General features: G+C 41.7%; 1 protein-coding gene across 7 annotated transcripts in view; it reads left to right on the plus strand.

The window, feature by feature from the left end:
- The window catches only part of nap1l4b (nucleosome assembly protein 1-like 4b), a 105,236-nt gene that overhangs the window by 14,953 nt on the left and 66,774 nt on the right, over positions 1-23,509 (plus strand). For all 7 annotated transcript variants that reach the window (XM_059651922.1, XM_059651926.1, XM_059651927.1 and 4 more), the window contains exons 2-4: positions 1,096-1,129; positions 1,863-1,930; positions 19,016-19,115. In XM_059651922.1, coding sequence (XP_059507905.1) covers positions 1,113-1,129; positions 1,863-1,930; positions 19,016-19,115 — 185 coding nt within the window. In that variant the 5' untranslated portion in view covers positions 1,096-1,112. The remainder of the gene's footprint in view (positions 1-1,095; positions 1,130-1,862; positions 1,931-19,015; positions 19,116-23,509) is intronic.

The raw sequence follows: 23,509 nt of genomic DNA on the forward strand, positions 1-23,509 counted from the left end.
GCAGTGAAAACGGAGGCTGCGGATATTTTTAAGGAGCAGTGATTCCTGATGAGCAAGGGATAAATGGTTATTGGGTCTATTGGGAAATGTAAAATAATTACATCAGCCCTTTTTTTTTTGAATGGTGGGGCAGGGTGTCATACTGCTGGCCTTAACTGATCTGTTTTTTTTTTATTTTTGTCTCCTCCCTAGAGAAAGGGTGAATTTGAGTGTACAGTGTGTTCCTCTTGTGACCTTATTCCAATAATAACTTATGGACTTTTCCTTTATTTAAAAAAAACTCTGCATGCTACATCTTTTTTGTAGTCACCTTTTCCGGTGTGTCTTGTGTGAGTGAATGCTTTTTGGTTGAGATATAAACACTTTTTTTTAAACTTACAAGGAAACCAGTACAGTGATTTTGAGTCACAGTAGTTGAAGGATTGCAGCGTATCTGTAAGGCAGACTTTTCTTAAGAATTTAAATAACCTGGGTTTCACTGGATGGACCACCATTTATTGCCCATCTCTAGTTACACGTGATAAGGTGGTGGTAAGCTGACGTCTTGCTGCATTTGAATATATACTGCAGTATTTGACGAGTTGCAAATGATACTGAATATTACACAGTCATCAGCAAACATCGCCACTTTTCACCTCCGGATAGAGCAAAGGTCACTGAGGTAGCAGCTGAAGCTTATTGGGTCTAGGACACTACCATGAGGAACTCTGCTGAGGTGTCCTGTTTCTAAAATGACTGACTTGCAACAACAACTATCTTTTGTGCCAGTTATGACTTCAATCAGCAGACAGCTTTTTCTGAATTCCCATTGACTCTGGTTTTGCTTGGACTCCTTGACACCACAATTGAACAAATGTGGTCTTGATGTCAAAGTCTCCTGCACTTCTGGAGTTCAGACCGAGGTTGCAACAAGATCAGAAGCTGGGTGGCCATGATTGATGTGTCAGTGTACAGGTTATTGCTAATGAACTGCTGCTTGTTAGTGCTGATGATACCTTCCATCATTATGTATCTGTTTAAGTTCCATTCCAATTTTCAATTGTACCTTTTAGTAGCTATGTAAAAATTGCATTGACTTTCCATTTTTTTTTCTAGGTGCATTAAAGTGAAACATGGCTGATAAGAACAGGTAGGACAAGTTACCACCATTGCTTTGGTCCTTTTGTATTCGGGTAACATGCTGTTCAGTTTGGAAAACATGAGCATAACAGCTGTATTTGCTGAGATTTTAGTGAAATTATAATGAAATAATTTCTAGCTGGATTTGTGGTTTACATTGTAAAATTCAATAAATTAATCCAGATTACGGTAATGATTTTATGATTAGCCATTAATTGTACTTTCCACACGTGGAGACTTGTTTTCAGTCATGAATTTCTTTCTTGTAGCCTGAAGATCCTGCATCTTAACAGCATTTCATTACTACCATCATTTAAATGAATGCAGAAGTACTGGATAGATCCACTCTTGAACCAAGTTCAAGTCCAGCCTACTGAAATGGCTGGCCTATCCATTATATGCATTGCAGAAATTTGTCCTCACTTGTAATCCTGCTTAAACATACAAGTACAGAGTATTCAAGAAATGAATTCAGAGGGAAATTATTTTTAAATGCTGAATGTAAGTAGTTTTGAATTTAGTGAGGTTTTTTAACTCCAGATAGGTTTCCAGTACTTGGTCTAAATTACTACTTGATTTTTGAAGAGCAGTGCAACTATGGCTTTATATGGGAGCATACTTCGTGGACCAGTGCTTGCTCATGTTAACTGGAGGCTTAGTTAAATCTACTTCCTGTTCTGTGATAATGCAGGACAGCTAGCTGCTGATCCATAGCTTATCTGACATACTGTTTTGCCTTTCAGCAAAGGGGATGATGCTTCTGTAGAGCCTTTGGGAGCAGACAAACTGCCATCTGAAAGCAAAGGAAAAGGTACATTTCTGGACACTTAGTATATCAAGTGTTATTTTATTAAAGTGATTTAGTAATCAGATTTTTTGGGATGCATTTAGAGATTGTTAAAACAAAAAGTACAATATATATTTCAGTGGCGGGGAAACTTGCAGTGGCTCACGACTGGGAGGTGTTGTTTGTTGTGAACCAAGTGTAGTCGCTCCACAAAGCAGTCTCCAAGCCTCCGCTTGGCACCTCTGATGTAGAGGGGGCCACATCGAGAACAGCGGATACAATAGACCACGTTAACGGATGTGGGGGTGAACATCTGTTTAATGTGAAAGGTCTTTTCTTTTGGAGCCTGGGATGGAGGTGAGGGGGCAGGTGTACCACCTGCTGTGATTGCAAGGAAAGGTGCTGGGGTGATGGGGTTCGTGGGGAGTGTGGAGCAGACGAGGGAGTCGCAGAAAGAACAGTCCCTCTGGAAGGCAGCTAAGGGTGGGGAGGGATATGTATCCTTCATAGTTAGGTCAGATTGGAGGTGGCAGAGAATGATGTGTTGAATCTGGAGGTTAATGGTGTGGACAAGGGGAATTGTGTCCCCTCCCCCTTTTCTGAAGAAGGGCCCTGACACGAAACGTCAGTTTTCTTGCTCTGATACTGCCTGGCCTGTTGTGTTTCTCCAGCTCCACACTTTATTATATCAGACTCAAACATCAGCGGTTCTTACTATCTGTGTGCTAACTGTGTTTATTGTCTAGTCTTAAGTGTAATGTTTTGAATTGTGTTGATGAGGAAAGATTAACTGCATTGAGTACAGTGTTACCTTTCGGTTGCTGCAATATGATGTGAACCGTTTCTGATTGAAGTTATGCTTTTACTAACAGTTTGCCTGAAATCTCTCAAACTGATCTGCCACTAGACCACCCGTTATGATTTCTCTGTAATTGCCCAAAAGTGAGACTGTGCTGATGAAGTTTGGACAGTATCAATGCATTAGTATGGATCTCTGTTTGTTTTTCTTTTCCCTTAATGCGACACATTTTATCACTAGTTACGGAATGAGTAAAAGCTTTAATAGCATAATGTCACCTCATACGTTTCAATGCAGAATAACTGATTTCATAAGATGTGTGCAGTTATATCAACTGAACATAACAAATTCCATGGTGCAGTGTCCAACTTAAAAGCCCTTACCAGTCATAATGGACTGGAAGTGCTGTGATTTCTTAAGGAATGGTAAATGCTTCAGGTAGATTTCGTACCTTGAATATGTTTAAGGGCTTAGTCTGCATCCATGTGGAATAGCATAATTAAATGGGTTAGAAAGAACTCTGACTTGAGACAATGTTGCATGTTAGTCTTGAAAAGATGAGAGCACATTTTCTGTTCAAAGATTTTTTTTTTGTGTATCTTTTAAACCAAAATTTTGTCTCGTACATTGAGCATAAATTCACAAGCATTCAGAGCGATGTTGGCGAGGGATCCTTCTTGTGTATGATACCACTGGCAAGAAAATTAATGTATAGTAGGAACTGTACTTTATATCTTTCATGGGCCGTTAGCATTGGTGACTCGGCTTGCACTTCTTGCTCACGCTTACTTGCCCTTGAAAAGGTTATAGTGAGCTGCTACTCTGAACCACAGCAATTCATTCTGTGTGGGTAAACCCACAATGCTGCTAGGGAGAGGAGGATTTTGAACAGTGACACTGAAGGAATGGAGATCTTCCCAAGTCAGGATGAAAAGGCCATAAGAAATAGAAAGCAGAGTAGACCATCTGACCCCCCCCCTCGAGCGTGTTCTGCCATTCAGCAGAATCATGGCTGATGCAATGTTCCTCACATATGCTTTCCTGCCTTTTTTCCTATAACCCCAGATTTCCCTACTAATCAGGATTCTATCTCAGCCTTTGTTGCGAAGTTGGGTAGAGTACTTATGAATTGGAAGACAGGATGTTAGAATTTGTTGTGAAGTGATGGTGGTGGGGAAGTGTGTGGCCCCTTTTTTTTTTTTGAAAAGTTTTTTTTTTCTAGGCTTGGAGACTTAGGAGATGTTTGTGAGCAGTAGCAGGGACAGAGTTCCTGAAATTAAACATTCATATCAAAACACTGCATGGTCAGTAACCCAGGCCCTTAGTCTTGATTTGTTATTAAGGCAACCAGTTTGAATCTGCCAATTAATTTAAACCAAGCACTTAGACTTAAAACCAATTAAACTTAAACCTGATGGTTTCAGCAACCTAAGACCAATCCTATTGTAAGAAATTGACCGGTCACTGAGGGTATAAAAGAGTACTTGAAAATTGGTGTGAGAGCAACTGCCATCTGTTAGTTAACAACTGGCGGTCATAAAGAGAAAATCACTGGCTGTCAATTCTTTTAAGCTGTCTGCATCGCCATCATCCATCTGAAGGTGCAGCAGCACTGTTAGCTGATATGGTTGGGGGCTCAGCTCTGGGATCTGGGACGAGCTGGAACACAAATGGATTTGGGGCTAAATGTCCTAGCTCCCTAAATAAAACTTAGGTGAGAAGTGGAGAATCTGTGTAATTTAAGTTGCTTGTTGGTTAAATTAAAAGTGAGGGAATGGCTGTTTCAGTCACTAAGTTTTCTGGGGATGGAAGTGTTGAGTGGGTGTTTACGAAAGACGAGGAAGGTAACATTTCTGGAATAGGCAAACTAGCTGGAGCTGTGGTTGCCTTTGAGAAAAGAAGAGGCAATAGCTTGACATTTGAATTGGCTGGAAAGGTAATAAGAACCTTTTTGGAAGTGGCTAGAATTCAATTGTAGTCAAAACAGCTTGAGCAGGAAAGGGAACTTTGTTTGAATTACAAGCAAAGACAAAAAGAGAAAAAAGTTTTTGAATTTTAGAAATTGCAAATTAGACAGGATAGCTGACTTAACGTCATGGAAATGAAGGTAGAAGAAAGTCTTAGTGAGGTGGAAAGTGATGATGAGCAAACCTTTCATAGCCAGAGACTGGGTAATGTTAATTCAGACCGAGTTGGTAGGCAGAGCTAATGAGGTGTTTGCAGCATTGTTAGAGGAGGTGTCAAGAGAACATTAAGTAAAACAGGCTATATTGCGTGTCTATGAATGGTACCAGAAACGCATTGACAGCCCGTCAGAAATATAAGGAAGGAACCAGACCAGACTTGTGTTGAGTTTGAAAGAGTTAAACATAGCAAATTTGGTTGTGAGCAAAGGCATATGAGGATCTTGGAGAGATTCTTCTACTGAAGTAGTTTAAAAACTCACTTCCAGAATTGGTAAGAGCTCACGTTGAGGAACAGAATGTTAAAACCGTGAGAAAAGCTACAGAGATGACACATGAATATGCATTAGTGCATAAATCACAATCTAGTTTCCAACAGCAATTTCATTCCATGAGAGATAGAAATTGGGAAAGAGGGAGATCCCTGCTATGAAAAACAAAAGTAGATCACACTGGGAACAGTTTACCACATGGAAAATGAAAAGAAACCCAAGGTGGTAGAAAAGTGAAGTAAAAGAAAGTAAAGAAGTTAAAATATGGGAGCTATTCAGCCTCTAACAGGAAGGGTGGAAAGTATTTGCACTTCTTCTCAACTGCTACCTAAGCAAGTGATAACCTGTGGAATAAATAGAGATTTAGTGGTCCCTGTGTAAGATATGGCTGGAAAATCCATTCAATACTGGGGAAGTGACAGTGGGAGTGATTTGAAAGTGTCTGTTGCAGAAATAGTTCGTTCTTGGAAACGACCTAGCTGAATCATAGATCAGAGTGATGCCCATTGTAGTGGAGAAGCTGAAAGAAAATCAGGGAACTGAAGAATTAAAAGAAAAATAACCAGGAATTTTTTTTTCTGAACTGTGTGGTGACAAGATCCCATATTCGTAAGTTAAATCAAGAAGGGAAAACCAAAGATCTCCCCTTCCCCCACTGCGTCCCAAAACCAGCCCAGTTCGTCACCGCCTCCCTAACCTGTTCTTCCTCTCACCTATCCCCTCCTCCCACCTCAAGCCGCACCTCCATGTCCCACCTCATCCTGCCTCCTTGACCTGCCTGACCTATCCCCTCCCTACCTCCCCACATATACTGTCCTCTCCACCTATCTTCTCTTCTATCCATCTTCGGTCTGCGCGCCCCCCCCCCACTTATTTCAGAGCCCTCTTCCCCCTCCCCCTTTTCTGATGAAGGGTCGAGGCCCGAAACGTCAGCTCTTGTGCTCCTGAGATGCTGCTTGGCCTGCTGTGTTCATCCAGCTTCACACTTTATCTTGGATTCTCCAGCATCTGCAGTTCCCATTATCTCTGATCAAGACCAAAGAGTTGAGGTCCAATTAGCTGACCCCCTATTTGATGAAATGGGAAAGGAAGAACTTGATCAAGTAGAGGTGTTTCCTTCTGAAATATTATTGGAGTTAGAACAAAATGATCAGACCGTAAAATATTACTATAGTAAAGCCTACTCTGAAAAGAAATCAGAATATTATTACTGTAAAAATGGAATCCTAAGGCAGAAGTGGAGACCTCAACAGGTGAGTGCAGAGGAGAATTGGATGGAAGTTCACCAGATTGTTGCCAGTAGCATTCAAACAGGAAATATCGCAGGTAGCACACAAATTACCTCTAGGAGGTCATTTCAAAGTGAGGAAGACTCTGGCTAAGATACAGAAACATTTCTATCGGCCTGGATTACATAAATGTGTGGTTTAATTTTGCCATATGTATCAGATGGTAGAAAAGCGACAGGCAGTATTAAAACTAGCGCCTTTGCCAATTCCTACATTTTGAAGAACCTTTCACTCAGTTTGATTGTGTAGGTCCTGTTCCTCAAACCAAAAATGGGAACCAGTATTTGCTAACCATAATGATGTGTCTACCAAATTTTCGGAGGCAATTCCATTGTGGAATGTCAAGGCAGGAAAGGCTATGGAGGAGTTCTTGCTTTCTTTACCCGTTATGGGCTACCTGAGGAGATTCAGTTAGGCCAGGGGTCCAGTTTTACTGCCAAATTATTTAAGGTGGTCATGGATAGTTTAGATATCCACACATCAAGTATTGCCATCCCGATCCCAGAAAGCGTTGGAAATGTGATGTTAGACCCTGAAGACCATGCTGAGAGCTTATTGCCGGGATTACCCAACTGCTTGGGCTAAAGATGTCCCACTTGTATTATTTGCTATCACAGATACTCCAAATGATCAACTCTGTTTACTCCAATTGAGTTGATGTACAGTCTCTAAGTAAGAGGGCCTTCAAAATTAAGGAAAAGTTGATAAGTCCAAAGTCAGAGATCTCACACTTGTGTGTCTGAGGTGAGAGATTAAACAGTAGGTGAATTAGCTAGACGACGTTTGAAGGTGGAGCAGCACCAAATGAAGCAAGAAGCAGATAAGTCTAAAATGTGTATATTTGCCCATGAGGATGAAGTATTGGTGTTGTTACTAGGGGTAGGAGACCCTTCAGACCAAGGTTTACTAGTCCCCATCAAATTGAAAAGTGAAGTCAGGTGAACCATCTAGTAAAGATGCCAGATGGAGAGCCTTTGTGCGGAGTTTGCACATTTTCCCAGTGCCTGCGTGGGTTTCCTCCAGGTGCTCTGGTTTCTCCTCTCAGGTGACTGTCTGGACTGAGGCTGGAATCAAATCCAGGTCCCTGGTGCTGTGAGGCTGCAGTGCTAGCCACTGTGCCGCCCTTGGAGAATGGAGAGGACGAATGCCTTAGTACATGAGGTTGACATAGAGAATGCTGTTTTGATGAAACAACAACCCTACAGGCTTAATCCCCTCAAAGCAGCTCAGGAAGTGGATTCGATGCTCCAAGAAGACATCGGAGACAAGTCAAAACAAGTGGAGCTCACCAGTTGTCGGTTCCCAAACCTGATGGTACTCGGCGATTCTGATTATGGGAAGCCAATGCCATGACTCAATCGTACCCAGTTCCACGGCTGGAAGACTGTGGGGCAAAAATAGGACAAACCACTTGCATCACATTGCGGTTATAGGCAAGAACTTTTGCTGGAGAGAGCAAAAGATGTTTCTGCGCTTGTAACCTCAAATGGCTATATCAGTTTAAAGTAATGCCCTTTGGAATGAAGAACACACCAGCCACATTTCAAAACTTATGAACAGAGTTGTGGCAGGATTGACTAATTGAGCCTTCTATATAGATGACTTTGTGATCTTTCGCCATTCTTGGACGGATCACATGGCACATTTGGCAGACATCTTTATAAAGCTGCTGATGGGAAGGTTGATCATAAGTTTGCCAAAAACCGAAGTCATGAAGATGGAAGTGACATTCTTAGTACACCAAATTGGGCATGGTTGGATAACACCAAGGAACATGAAGACTAAGCCCATCAAGGAAATTCTAAGACCATCCTGGAAGGAAGAGGTACTATGATTATTTTTGGGACTGAGCAGCTTCTACAAGAAATTTGTAACAAACTTTTAATAAAGTGGTGGGACTGCTGACAGACTTGTTAAAGAAGAACATGAAATTCCGATAGACAGACCGATGCCAGGATGCATTTCAGAACTTAAAAGCGGTGTTAACTCCAGCACCAGTTTTAGCCATGCCAAACTTCTTGCGACCCTTTTAAAGTTGCTGTCAGTACAAGTGATGTAGGGTTTGGGCCTGTGCTCTTACAGAAGAATGATTGTGGAATTGAAAGGCCAGTAAGTTATTTTCAAAGAAACTCCATATCCACCAGAGAAAATATTCAACTGTTGAAAGAGCTATTGAGGTTGGTACTGGCCTTGCATTGTTGTCAGCATACAATGTTTTAATGTTTATCAGAGACAGTTGCGTGCACTGATCGCAACCCTTTGACATTTTTGGAAGGATGTAAAGATAAGGACACCAGCCAATTTCATCGGAGTCTTGTGTTGCAAGCGTTAATTTACAGATTATACATGTTGTGGGTCATAAAAATGTTATTGTACATGCATTGTTGTGGGTATGAAAGGAAAATGTGTATGAGAGATAGTAATGGTAGCGTTCAATATTGTATATATGTCGAATTAGTATGAGATATGTAACTCCAGGTTAATGAGATATGGGTCTACTAATAATGGCATTAAGGTTTAGAAAAGGAAAAAAAATGTAGCCATCTTCAAAGGTGTTCCTCGCTGAAGATCAGAGAAGGCACAGAACTTTCAGAAAGATGTGTCCTGGCTGTAATTTCGAGTGACTCAGTTTTGATTTTTTTTACTATTTTGGTTTATACAAGCAGATCTTTTATCATTTTGGAACAACATATCATCTGAATTTTCTTTTTATTCTGGGTTATTTAGTCGTTAAGGGGGAATTGTTCAGTTTGTTAATGGTTCAGTTAATTTGCTCACTGTTAGATTCAGTTAAATAAATTGTTACTTGTTGATTTAGAGTGAATGAAAGGTGTTCACTTCATTTAACCAGTCCTTTATAACAGCTTGAGAGTGAGAGGCAGGTAATACCACTTTTTTCACACTACTTTTTAACAGATAATAGGGTTTTTTGGTTTTAGTTGTTGCGCGGGAAGTGGGGGCGAGAGAGGTGCGCGGTGGGTTGACTTCTAGTTCATTACATCTTATTTATACTCAAGGGCTCAGCCCCCACAGTTCTCTTTGACAACGAGCTGCAGCAATATTCAGTCCCCTGAGAGAAGAAATTCCTATTCGTATCAGTCTTAAATTGGTGCTGTTTTATTCTGAGACTCTGCCCTTTGGTCCTTGACTTCCACAAGGGGAGCATCCTCAAAATTTATCATGCCAAGCCCTTTACAAATTCCATACAAATGGAATGACATTATCACCTTTCTTTCTTTCTTTCTTCCTTCCATATGCCAGTCATTCCTGACCTGTTTAATCTTTGGTCATAAGACAATCCCTCCATTCTAGGGATCATCCTGACCACCTCTGAACTACTTCCAATGAAAAATCTTCTCTTAAAATAAAGGGACCAAAACTGCTCCCAGTACTGCAGATATGGTCTCTCTAGCGCCTTGTTCAGTTGCAGTAAGACTCCCCTACTCTTGTACTCCAACTTCCTTGAAATATGGGCCAATGTTTCATTAGGAATCCTGATTACCTTCTTGACACTTGTGTTAGCTTGGTGCTTCATGCACAACTACCCCAGGTCCCTTTTTGTTGTCTCTTTAAAAATGAGCATTTCATATTTTCCCACATACTCCATTTGCCAACTTTTTGCGCAATTACATAATCTATCGATATCTCTAAACTGTATACCTCTTACTTTATGACATTTTTGGAAATTTACAAATTTGGTAACGTACATTCATTTCCTTTCTCCGTGTCTAATATATATTGTATTATATATATTTTTCAACAGTATTCACTCTAGAAAATGACAATGTTGTCGAGGAGAATACTGAGATACAGGCTACTAGACTAGGTGGGTTTGAGGTTCACAAGGAAGAGGTATTAGAAATCCTACAGAGGGTGAAGATAGATAAGTCCCCTGGGCCGGATGGGATTTATCCTTGGATCCTCTGGGAAGCCAGGGAGGAGATTGCCGAGCCTTTGGCATTGATCTTTAATTCGTCATTGTCTACAGGAATAGTGCCAGACGACTGGAGGATAGCAAATGTGGTTCCCCTGTTTAAGAAGGGGAGTAGAGACAACCCTGGTAATTATAGACCAGTGAGCCTTACCTCAGTTGTTGGTAAAGTGTTGGAAAAGGTTATAAGGGATAGGATTTATAATCATCTAGAAAAGAATAAATTGATTAGGGATAGTCAGCACGGTTTTGTGAAGGGAAGGTCGTGCCTCAAAACCTTATTGAGTTCTTTGAGAAGGTGACCAAACAGGTAGATGAGAGTAAACCGGTTGATGTGGCGTATATGGATTTCAGCAAGGCATTCGATAAAGTTCCCCACAATAGGCTATTATACAAAACACGGAGGAATGGAATTGTGGGAAATATAGCAGTTTGGATCAGAAATTGACTTGCTGAAAGAAGACAGAGGATGGTAGTTGATGGGAAATGTTCATCTTGGAGACCAGTTACTAGTAGTATACCGCAAGGGTCGGTGTTGGGTCCACTGCTGTTTGTCATTTTTATAAATGACCTGGATAAGGGCATAGAAGGATGGGTTAGTAAATTTGCAGACGACACTAAGGTCGGTGGAGTTGTGGATAGTGACGAAGGATGCTGTAGGTTGCAGAGAGACATAAATAAGCTGCAGAGCTGGGCTGAGAGGTGGCATATGGAGTTTAATGCAGACAAGTGTGAGGTGATGCACTTTGGTAGGAGTAACCAGAGGGCAAAGTACAGGGCTTAATGGTAAGATTCTTAGTGTAGATGAGCAGAGAGATTTTGGTGTCCATGTAGACAGATCCTTGAAACTTGCCACCCAGGTTGACAGGACTGTTAAGATGGCATACATTGTTTTAGCTTTTATTAATAGAGGGATCGAGTTCCGGAACCAAGAGGTTATGGTGAAGCTGTACAAAACTCTGGTGCGGCCGCACTTGGAGTATTGTGTACAGTTCTGGTCACCGCATTATAAGAAGGATGTGGAAGCTTTGGATAGGGTGCAGAGGAGATTTACTAGGATGTTGCCTGGTATGGAGGGAAGGTCTTACGAGGAAAGGCTGAGGGACTTGAGGCTGTTTTCATTAGTGAGAGGAAGGTTGAGAGGTGACTTAATTGAAACATATAAAATAATCAGAGGGTTAGATAGGGAGAGCCTTTTTCCTAGGATGGTGACGGCGAGCACGAGGGGGCATAGCTTTAAATTGAGGGGTGAAAGATACAGGACAGATGTCAGAGGTGGTTTCTTTACTCAGAGTAGTAAGGGAATGGAATGCTTTGCCTGCAACGGTAGTAGATTCGCCAACTTTAGGTACATTTAAGCCGTCATTGGACAAGCATATGGACGTACATGGAATCGTGTAGGTTAGATGGGCTTGAGATTGGTATGACAGGTTGGCACAACATCGAGGGCCGAAGGGCCTGTACTGTGCCGTAATGTTCTATATCTATATTGTAAACATTTGTTCCAGTACTTATCCTGGTGGCGTCCCACTAATCTCAGGTTGCCAACCTGAAGAGCCCTTCGCTGCTTCCTCCCATTAGCCAATCTTGTATCCATGTCAGTACATGACCTCCAATGCTGGGCTTTTATGACTTGATTGTTTTTTATGAGGTACCAATTGCAATGACCTGAAAGTCCAAATACAACACATTAGTTGGTTCCTGTCTTTCCACTTTGGTTGAGACTTCCTTGAAAAACTCTTGTTTTATTTATTCATTTGTAGGATGTTGGCAAGCCTGGCTGGCCAGCATTTATGGGCTGTCCCCAATTGCCCTTGAAGGTGATGCAGAGCTGCTTCTTGAGCTGGTATAGTTTGGTGTAGGTAGGCTCCTAATGCCGTTAGGAAGGGAATTCCAGGATTTGGGGCCGATTGAATGTGAAGGAACATTGACCTGTTTCCTAGTCAAGGATGGTGAGTGGCATGGAGAGGAATTTGCTCATGGTGGCATTCCCATGCATCTGCTTCTGTCCTCTGAGATAAAAGTGGTTGTGCGTTTGGAAGGTGTTTTCTAATGGTCTTTGAATTTCTACAGGGCATCTTGTAGACAGCACACACTGCTGTTAGTGGGTGTCTGTTTGTGGTTGTGGTACTAGTCAAGTGGGCTGTTTTGTACTAATGGTGTTGCATTTCTTGAGTGTAGTTGGAGCGGCACCCATCCAGGCAAGTGGGGCATGTCCTATCATGCTCCTGACTTGGACATTGTCATTGACATATAGGCTTTGGCAGTTTTGGAAGTGAATTACTGCAGTCACCCGCTCATATACTCAATGTGTTCGTACGGTGAGTCAAGTTGAGTTTCCAGTCAATGATAAACCCGAGAATGTTGATAGTGGGAGATTCAGTAATGCTAACACCATTGAATGTCAAAGGGTGAAGATTAGATTGTCATCTCATTGAAGATGGCCATAGCCTGATGTTTGTGTGGCATGAATGTTACTTGCCACCTGTCTGCCCAAGCCTGGATATTGTCCAGATCTTATTGAATTTGAACACGGACTGCTTCAGTATCCAAGGAGTCTCAAATGGTACTGAACTATTCGCAATTATCAGCAAATATCTGCACTTCATCTCTTACCATAGAGGGAAGGGTATTAATAAAGCGGCTGAAGTTGGTTGGCCCTTGGACACTATTTTGATTGCACTCCAACAGCAATCTTAAGACCATAAGACATTTGGCCCATTGAGTCCACTCCTGTGTACCAGGTATGACTCCAACCAGGTGGAGGGTTTGACTCTTGATTCCCAGTTTTGCTAGGATTCCTTTTGAAGCCATACTCGGTCAAATGTCGCCTTGATGTCACAGGCTGTCGCTTTCACCTCCATCTTACCTCTGGAATTCAGCTTCTTTGTACAAACCAAGGCGGTAATGTGGTCAGGAGGTGAGTGACTCTGACTCTGACCCTGGCGAACCCAAGCTGGTATCTCTGAGCAGGATATTGCCATGCAGTTGCTGTTTGATAGCATTGTTGTTACCCCTTCCATTACTGTACTATTTGGCTAGGTTGGATTTGGCCTGCTTCGCGTGCCAGATATATCAAGGCAAATTTCCACATTGTTGGGTAGATGCCAGTGTTGTAACTACACTCGAAGAGCCTAGCCGGGGGTGCAGCAAGTTCTGGAACACAAGTCCTCAGCACTCACACCAAAATCTTGTCAAAATCTATAACCTTTGCAGTATCTAGTGCCTCCAGCTGTTTCTCGATATGTAACTGGTGACGCTGGGGGCCACTGGAGGAGGCCGAGATGGTTTATTCACTCAACACTTCTGGTTGAATATTGCTGTGAATGCTTCAGCCTTATCTTTTGTGCTGGTCTCCTCCTCCATCATTGAGGATAGAAAAATTTGTGGAGTCTCCTCTTAGAGTGAGTCGTTTAATTGTCCACCACCATTCATGAATAGATGCGGCGGGATTGCTTAGCTCTTTCTATCAATTGCTTATGCTAAGTGGCAGGTGAGTTACCCTGTTTGGTGGCTTCACCAGATTGGCACCTCATTTTAAGATATGCTGCTTCTGGCATGTCCCCTACTCTCTGGATTGTACCAGGGTTGATTTCCCCCGTGGTTTGACAGTAATGGTTGAGTGAGAGATATGCTGGGCTGGGAGGTTGTAGATTGTGCTGGAATATTTTGGATACGTTGATGGTGCACACTGAAATCCCCTATACAATGTAGATGTTGTGCTCTTCCCCCTGTCAGTATCGCTCAAAATGGATGAAAACTGAGTCATCAGCACAGGGAGGGCAGTATGTGATAACCAGGAGGCTTCCTAGCCCATATTTAAGTTGAAACCATGAGACTCCCACAACAACTCCCTCCCGACTATTCCTCTTTCTCCAGGTGGGACAAGACATATCCAGGAACGGTGGTGATAGTGACTGGAGTATTGTCTGTCAGGTATGATTCCAAAAGTATGACTGTCAAGATGTTGCTTGACTGGTCTGCGCAACAGCTCTCCCAAGTTTGGCACTAGACCTTGTAGATGTTAGTAAGATGGACTTTCTAATGTTGATTGGGCTGTTTCTTCCATTTCTTTTCCAGTGCTTGGGTCAGTGCCAAGTTGTCTGTCTACTTTAATTCTTTTTGACACTTTTGTCATGATTAATTCAACTGAATGGCTTGCTAGGCCATTTCAGAGGGCACTTGAGAGTTTTGATAACAATAGCCAGTACTTTCCTGGTCATCAGATTCTTAAATCCAGTTTGTTTTTCTTGTCTGAATTCACATTTCGCATCTGCTGTGGCAGGATTCAAACCCAGGTCCCCAGAATATTATGAGATTCCAGATTAATAGCCTGATAACACAAGGCTGTTGCCTCCCTTTCATAAAGCCGCCCTGACTCTGATTTTTCCAAGTGTTCTGCTGTTACTACTTTAATAAATGATTCCAATAATTAGCAAAAATTGATTTTAGGCTAATCAACCTATAGTTGCTTGCTTTTTGCCTTTCTCCCTTTTGAATAGGGGTATCACATTGACAGTTTTCCAATCCCCCCTCCTATCAAATCCAGCACTACTTTTTTGGAAAATTACTAACCCTGCATCTGCTACCTATGTAACTACCTCCTTTTTTAGGATCCTAGGTTGCAAGCTTTCAGTGTCAAGGAACTCAGCTGCCTTTAGCCGCAATAATTTGCCCAATGCTGCTACTTTAGTGAGGGTAGTTGGTTCTTAATTCTTCCCCTGTATTCTTTCAGGTTACTGGGCTGTTCAAAATATGTTCCACCATAAAGACTGATGCAAAATATCTGGTCTGACTCCTGCCATTTCCTTGTTCTTCAAAACAGTCTATTTCAAAGTCATTTTCCAAGGGGCTGATATTCATTTTGATCTGTCTTCCCTTTCATACATTTAAAGCAAGCCTTGCCAGTTTTCTTTTTTTGCTAGTTCACCCTTTTGGGTATATTATCTTTTTAGTCCTCAAATGCTAGATTCTTAAATTATCTCATCTTCTCAGACTTTGTCTCTTCAAATGCTTGTTTCAACTTAATACTCTCCTTGACTTCCTCAGCTAGCCATGATGACTTATCTCTCGTAGAACCTTTCCTGTTATATTTTTGCTTAAATCACGAATTGCCTCCTTAAAATGTCTGCCAATACTTGGTTACTGTCATTCCTACTAATCTCTCCACGTAATACACTTTGGCTAGCTTTGTCCTCATTTAAGCTAAATGCAGCTGTTTCCAACTCAAAAACAGAAATTGCAGCAAAAACTCAGGATGTCTGGCACCGTCAAGATGGAAAGCAGAGTTAACACTTCTGGCCCAGTGACCATTTTTGCTACTAAAGGATCACTGAACCTGAGAAAGTAACTCTCCTTTCTCTCGGCAAATGCTGCCAGAGCTCCTGAACTTTTCCAGCAACTTGTTTTTGTTTCTGATTTCCAGCATCCGCAATTCTTTAGTCTTTTTCATGAATCTGACCCACATATCTCTCACTCTGCTACGTTCAATTGTGTGACCATGTTCCTGGGGATCTTTTTACTCAGGTCATTTCTTAAACCTGCCTCATTACCCATTACCAGATTCATGGTATCCTACTCCCTTGTTAGCTCCGTGATACAGTGCTTGAGGAAACACATCCCTCATTCACCCTCTGAATTTGCTGTCATAGCTATCCCACCTTTTTGACCCAAGTCAACATGGAAATTAAAGTCACCTGTAATTGCTGTATTCTTTTCAGGTGCTCCTCTATTTGTCAAATTTATAGCCTTTCCCACAGAGTGACTACTGTCTGTACACTACTCTTACCAATGTCTACTTTCTGTTGATATTTTTTAAACCTCTGCCCAAATGGATTCCAGATCTAGATCTTCTCTTTAAACTGTCTTCATTCAATGTCTTATTGCGACCCTGCCAGCTTTTAAATCCCTCCTGTCTCTTCAAAGTCATACAGAAACACTCTTCAGTCCAACTCGTCTTCGCCAATCAGATATCCTCTATAAATCTAGTCCCATTGCCAACATTTGGCCTATAACCCGCTGAACCTTTTCGTATTCACGTACCCATCCAGAGCCTTTTTTAAATGTTGTAATTATACCAGCCTCCTCCTCTTCCTGTGGCAACTCATTCTGTACATTTCACCCTCTGCATGAAAATGTTGCTGCTTTGGACCTTTTTAAATCTTTCTCCTCTCATCTTAAAACCATGCCCTTTAGTTATGCACTCCCTTACACCAGGGAAAAGACCATGTCTATTTACCCTATCCATCCCCGACATGATTTTATAAATCTTTGAGGTCATCTCAGCCTCCGACGCTTCAGGGAAAATAGCCCGAGCTTATTCGGCCTCTCCCTTCACCTCAAATTCTCCAACCCTGGCAACATCCTTGTAAATCAAATCTGAATCCTTTCAAGTTTCACAACATCTTTCCTATAACAAGGAGACCAGAATTGCACCTTTTTTCCTAAGTGGCCTAAACAATTTTCTGTATAACTGCAATGTGACCTCAAAACGTTTATAGTCAATGCTTGCCTTTATTGGTGCATACTAAATGACGCTTTCTATATCCTGTCTATCTGTGACTCCACTTTCAAGGAACGATGCACCTGCACTCCAAGGTCCCTTTGTTCAGCAACACTCCCCAGGACTTTGCCATTAAGTGGTTAAGTCCTGCCCTGATTTGCTTTTCCAAAATGCAGCACCTCACGTATCTAAATTAAATTCCACCTGCCACTCCATTGGCTCGTCTCTTAAAGAATCTGTACTTTGAGGGAACCTTCTTCACATTCCACTACACCTCCAATTATGATGTCATCTGCAAATGTACTAACCATACTTGCTATGTTTACATCCAAATCATTTATATAAATGACAAAATGCAGTGGACCCAGCATTGCTTCTAATTTCTATTAGGCTGGATAGGGAGAGCCTTTTTCCTAGGATGGTGACGGCGAGCACGAGGGGGCATAGCTTTAAATTGAGGGGTGAAAGATACAGGACAGATGTCAGAGGTGGTTTCTTTACTCAGAGTAGTAAGGGAATGGAATGCTTTGCCTGCAACGGTAGTAGATTCGCCAACTTTAGGTACATTTAAGTCATCATTGGATAAGCATATGGACGTACATGGAATAGTGTAGGTTAGATGGGCTTGAGATCGGTATGACAGGTCGGCACAACATCGAGGGCCAAAGGGCCTGTACTGTGCTGTTATGTTCTATGTTGATCCTTGTGGCATATCGATGGTCACACCACCCTTCTTCCTACAAGCCAGTTTTGATTCCATATGGCTAATTCTCACTGTATTCCATGTGATCTAACCTTGCTAACCAGTCGACCAAGAGGAACCTTGTGGAATGCCATACTGAAGTCTAGATAGATTATGTCCTCTCCTCTGCTCTGCCCTCATCCACCCTCTCTTTACTACTACAAAAAGCTTTTGTTTTTCTCTCTATTCATTCACAGGATGAGGGTGCCGCTGGCTAGACCAGAATTTATTGCCTGACCCTAATTGCCTAGAGGGCAGTTAAGAGTCTCCCACATTTCCTGCATGCGAAACCATGTTGACTATCCCTAATCAGTCATCTTTTTAAATACATGTAAATCCTGTTTCTTGGGATTCCTTCCAACAACCTACCCACCGCTGATGTCAGGCTCCCCAGTTTATAGTTCCCTCCCTTTTCCTTACTACCCTTCTTAAATAGTGGCACCACGTCAGCCACCCTCCAGTGTTCTGGCACCTCCCCTGTGGCTATCAGTGATACAGATACCTCAGCAAGGGGCCTAGCAATCACTTTCCTAGCTTCCCAAAGAGTTCTCGGGTGCACCTGATCAGTCCTGAGGATTTATTCACCTTCATGCGTTTTAAGCCTTCCAGCAGCACCACCACTTTAATGTGGGCATTTTTCAAGATGTTGCTATTTATTTCATGTTCTGTAACATCTTATCCTTCTCCACACTAAACACTATCCCTGAATGTTAAGTTCCCATTTTCAATCCCCTTGCAACCATGTTTCCATTCTACGAGGTCATATTTACTTACCTCGCTTTACACTGCCAATTTGTGTACTGTACTCCATTTATGCATTAAGATAGAACCAACTAAAGGCTTTATCATCGAATTTCCATACAGATCTATGGCACTTCTTGCAGTGATCTTCTGGAACTCACTTGCCTCTCCTCCTAGTAGTTGGAGAGGGACACATCAATTTTTTTTCTCCTTTCCCTAATTTGACTAAGTATCTCTCTTGAAGTTTTTGTTTGCAGATATTTATTTAGCTAGTGAATGGATGCATTGAGTCTCACAACTAGTCGCAAATTGCATATGTGAGATGGTATCTGTAGGTGAGCTGGTTAGTTTCTATAACTTTTCTAGGTGACCGAGAGGAGTATCTAAGTTAACTAGACTTGGAATGTATTCGCAGAGCTTGAACATGAGCAAATTTATTAATGGAAAGTCTTTGTATTGTAATCAATAGTTTGAAGAACTAAATAATAGGATAAGGGCAAGGTAAGTCATGATGTTTGAACGTGATTTCTGCAGATCTGTTACGCTGTTGCCTCAAATAAGAAAGGACAAAATATGGTTTTGACAGATGTAGATTGTCCTACTGATGCCTTTGTTCTGACTCTGATGCCATGAGTCCTCGTGTGTTACAGCAAAATTGACAGCCCAAGTCATGCAGAATCCACAAGTCTTGGCAGCATTACAAGAAAGACTTGACAATGTAACGCACACTCCTTCCAGCTATGTTGAAACGTGAGTATGTTTGTTTACACATTGTATAATGTTTAAAAGCTGAACTCTGGCTTTGTAATATCAAGGTATGTTCTTTGGTTGCAGCTGGTTCAATGTTATGATGTAACTTTAGTGCTTTGGTTCCTTAAGAATTTTACTTCCACACTCATTGCTTGTGGGTAGTCTGAAGGCTGGACCTAAAAGGAACTGAGACTGAATTTCCCCTATTAAATCAATGTATCAACATTCCATGATCAGTACAACATGGTATATCACATGATGAAATGTTCAGCTGTCACCCTATTAGTAGTATTTGCATGCTATATAAAACTTAGAATGCAAGCAGCGCAACTTCTCCTTTGTATTTACTACTTCCTTGAGTTAAGGGTGTTGAAAGCAATGCCATTGCTGAATGCCTGTCCTTAATTGACCTTAAGGAAATAGTGATGAGTTGGCTACTTGAACTGCAGCAGTCCATCTACTGAAGGTACACCCACACAGGAATCTGGTGCTGTGACAGTCAGTACAGAGTAGAACATTCAAGTAGATATTGATTTTCCAAACATCTCTCCTTCTAGGTAGTAGAGGTCATCTTAATGGTTAACGGGGCTGTGGTGGGTTGCCGCCCTGTACATAACACCCTGCTGTTAGTATGCGTCAGTAGTGGATCGAGTGAATGTTTCTGCTGCTGCGTGGGTTGCAAATCAAGGGAGGCTGTTGAAGTTGCACTTGTCCATCAAACAGCAAGTATTCAGTCTCTCTCTAATTTGTGTGTTTTAAATGATGGACAGATGCTGAAGTGTCAGGAGGCAAATAATTCTCCTTAAAATTTCCTGTTCTTTTAGCCCAATATTTCTATCTCGTCTCGTTCAGTTTCTGATGGATTGTAGACCTTCTGAATATTGATGGTGAATTCAGTGATTGAACCACCATTGAATGTAATGGAACTATAATTAAATTTTCTTGTTGAAGATGCTCTTTCCCTGACGCCCTAGCCTGAACGTTGTCCAGGTCTTTCTGCATATTGTCGTGGCCTACTTCAATACTTGAATAATTACGGACGGTACTGAACTTTTTGTAATCATCATCAAGCATCAGAACTTCTAGCCTTAATCTTAAGTGGCTTTACCAATGATATTATTAGGCTTAAGAACACTCTCCTGAGGCACCTGAGGAGGGCTCTCTTGTGGTGCAGAGATAGTGTCCCTACCCCTGAACCAAGAGACCCAGGTTCAAATCCCACCTGCTCCAGAGTTATGTAATAACATCTCTGATCAAGTTGATTTTTTTTAAGAAAGTACATTTTGTAAAAACAAAACAAAAAATTCAGGGGCCCCCTAAAGCAACATCTGGGTTTGAAATGATTGGCCACCAGCATTCACAATCATATTCTTTTGATTAGTAGACAGTTTTCCCTTAATCTCATTGCCTTCAATTTTGGCGGAATTCCATTATGTTGCACCTGTTGAAATGTTGCCTTCAGGTTAAGGGCTGGCATTCAGTTCCTTTCAAGGAATTATGGACATTATTAATCATCTTATTCAAAGATGCCACTACACACTACTAAAGCAAGTGGGGCTTGATCATGGGCCTCCTCGATTAGAGATGGGGCATTGCCATTGCGCTACAGCAGCCCTCCATCGAGGAATCCTAATTAGGATTCTCATTTTCCCCTTGAATTTTCCTATAGTAATTTCCCCATGGTAATTTTCTCAAGTGCTGAAGTTGTTGTTTTATACTGGACCAAGGGTTTTTATTCACTGAAAGAATATGTGTAGCTGGCATTTTATTGCCTTCTGAGATAATCAAAACCATGTAGAAGGGTCTAGGCCCAAAACATCAGCCTTCCTGATCCTCTGATGCTGCTTGGCCTGCTGTGTTTATCCAGCTCTTCACCTTGTTATCTTACAACCATTCCTGATTGTTGTATAAAGAATCTATCTCATTCACTGGTGTCCTTCTTGTTGAGGGAAGTCTTCCGTCCTGTGATTCCATGTGACTCCAGGCCAAAATCAAATCAGTGAGTCTCGACTGCCCTCTGAAATTGCCTATCAAGCCATATTTGTAGCAGGCAATTACTCAGGATATTCTTGAGCCTTCAATTTACATCTCATATCATGTATTTCTTGCATGCTTGCGTGCAGTATCTGAAATACAAAAGGTGAAATTTAGTCTTGAGACCAGACACTAGAGCTGTAAAAAGGCAGCATGTATTAGTATTTAAAATTAAATAACTAGCATTTTGGACAAATACTACGTAGCTTTACCACCTTCCATTCCTGACACCCCAGCTGACTAGCTGTTTGTCTCCCCAACGCATCCAGTTTTCACCTATCAAGTGCTGAACCTCCCCTTGCCCCACCCTCCTGTTTCCTGAACCTTTTTGTTCACTATATCCCATTCTTGAACGTTTGCTGTGAACAAGGTTTGCAAGGTGAGTAGCAAGAGACAGATGACCAGAGCTTTGAATTGCAGGGCTGCAAAGGTGAGTCACCAGCTGGAAAATGGCAGAAGAGGGGAATCAGTTAGCATCTACGGAGAATCAGGGGAGCACTGATCAGATCAAACCAAGTTTGGAATGTAAAAATTGTACATCTAGTGGTAGTCATGACTATCAATTCCCCCCCCCCCTCGCCCCACTCCGTGTTAAAGCAGAACAATTTAAAATGGATCATATTGTAACTGAAATGTACTATTGGCAGAGAAATTTATTCTTAGGCAATCATTAATTTTCCTTTTTTCTGCAATCTCGATAATATTTCACACTTGAAGTCTAGCAATAAATTGCCTTTCAATAAAGAATGGAAACTTACATTTAGGACCATAAGACATAGGAGCAGAAATTAGGCCATTCAGCCCATCGAGTCTGCTCTGCAAGTCAATCATGGCTGATGAGTTTCTCAGCCCCCTTTCTCCTGCTTTTTCTCTATAACCCTTGATCCTCTTGACAATCAAAATCTGTCTTTAAATGTACTCAGTGACCGGACCTCCAGCCTACTCCAGCAGTGAATTCCATAGATTCACCAGTTTCTAGCTGAAGAAGTTTCTCCCTATCTCTGTTCTAAAAGGTCTTCCCTTTACTCTGATGCTGTGCCCTCTGCTTCTAGTCTCTCTCCTATCAATGAAAATGTCTTCCCAAAATAATTTCTGTCCAGGCCATTCATTTATTCTGTAAGTTTTTCAATTAGATTCCCCCCCGCCCCCCAAAATCTCCTAAACTCCATCGAGTATAGACCCACAGCCCTCAAATATTCCTCATACATTTAAGCTTTTCATTCCTGGGACCATTCTCATGAACCTCCTCTGAACCTGCTCCATGGCCAGTATGCATCTTTCCCGAGATAAGGCACCCAAAATTGCACAATACTCCAAACGTGGCCTGATCAGAGCCTTTAGAGCCTCAGAAGTACATTCCTGCTTTTATATTCAAGTTCTCTCAAAACAAGTGCCAACATTGCATTTGCCTTCCTAACTACTGACTCAACTTGCAAGCTTACCTTGAAAACCCTGGACTAGAACTTCCAAATCTGTTTGCGCGTCAGTCTTCTGAATTTCCCCGATTTAGAAAATAGTCCATGCTTCTATTCTTACCAAAAGTGCATGACCTCGCAGTTTCCCACATTGTACTCTGTACTCTGCCTGCCACTTTGCCCACTCTCCTAACCTGTCCAAATCCTTCTGCAACTTCCCTGCTTCTTCAATACTACCTGCCCCTTTATCTATCTTTGTATCGTCTACAAACTTAGCGAGAATGCCCTCAGTTACTTTATCTGGATCATTGACGTACAAAGTGAAACGTCATGGTCTCAACACTGACCCTTGAGGAACACTCTTTGTCACCAGCTGCCATCCTGAAAAAGACCCTTTTAACCCCACTGTCTACTTTCTGCAAGGCAGCCAATCTTCTGTCTGTGCTAGCATCTTCCCTCTAATGCCATGGGCCCTTATCTTACTCAGCAGTCTGCTAAGTGACACCTTGTCAAAGGCCTTTTTGAAGTCCAGGTAGATAATATACGTTAGCTCTCCTTGGTCATTACTCCCTCAAAGAATTCTAACAGATGGGTCAGGCGTGACCTCCCCTTGATGAACCCATGCTGACTTTGCCCTATTTTATCATGCACTTCCAAGTATTCAGAAATCTCATCTTTCACAATGGTCTGTAAAATCTTACACGCAAGCGAGGTTAGGCTAATTGGCCTTTAATTTTCAGTCTTTTGCCTTACTCCTTTTTTAAACTGGGGTGTCATGTTAGCGATTTTTTTTTTTTTTTCCATCTTCTGGGACGTTCCTAGACTCTAGCAATTCCTGAAAGAATGCCACTAATGCCGCAACTATTTTGTAAGAACTCCAGGGTAGAGTCCATCTGGTCCTGATGATTTATCTACCAGCAGGCCATTCGGTTTTTCTAGTAACTG

The sequence above is a fragment of the Stegostoma tigrinum genome, chromosome 17 (genome assembly GCF_030684315.1).
Source record: "Stegostoma tigrinum isolate sSteTig4 chromosome 17, sSteTig4.hap1, whole genome shotgun sequence".
Classification (NCBI taxonomy): Eukaryota; Metazoa; Chordata; class Chondrichthyes; order Orectolobiformes; family Stegostomatidae; genus Stegostoma; species Stegostoma tigrinum.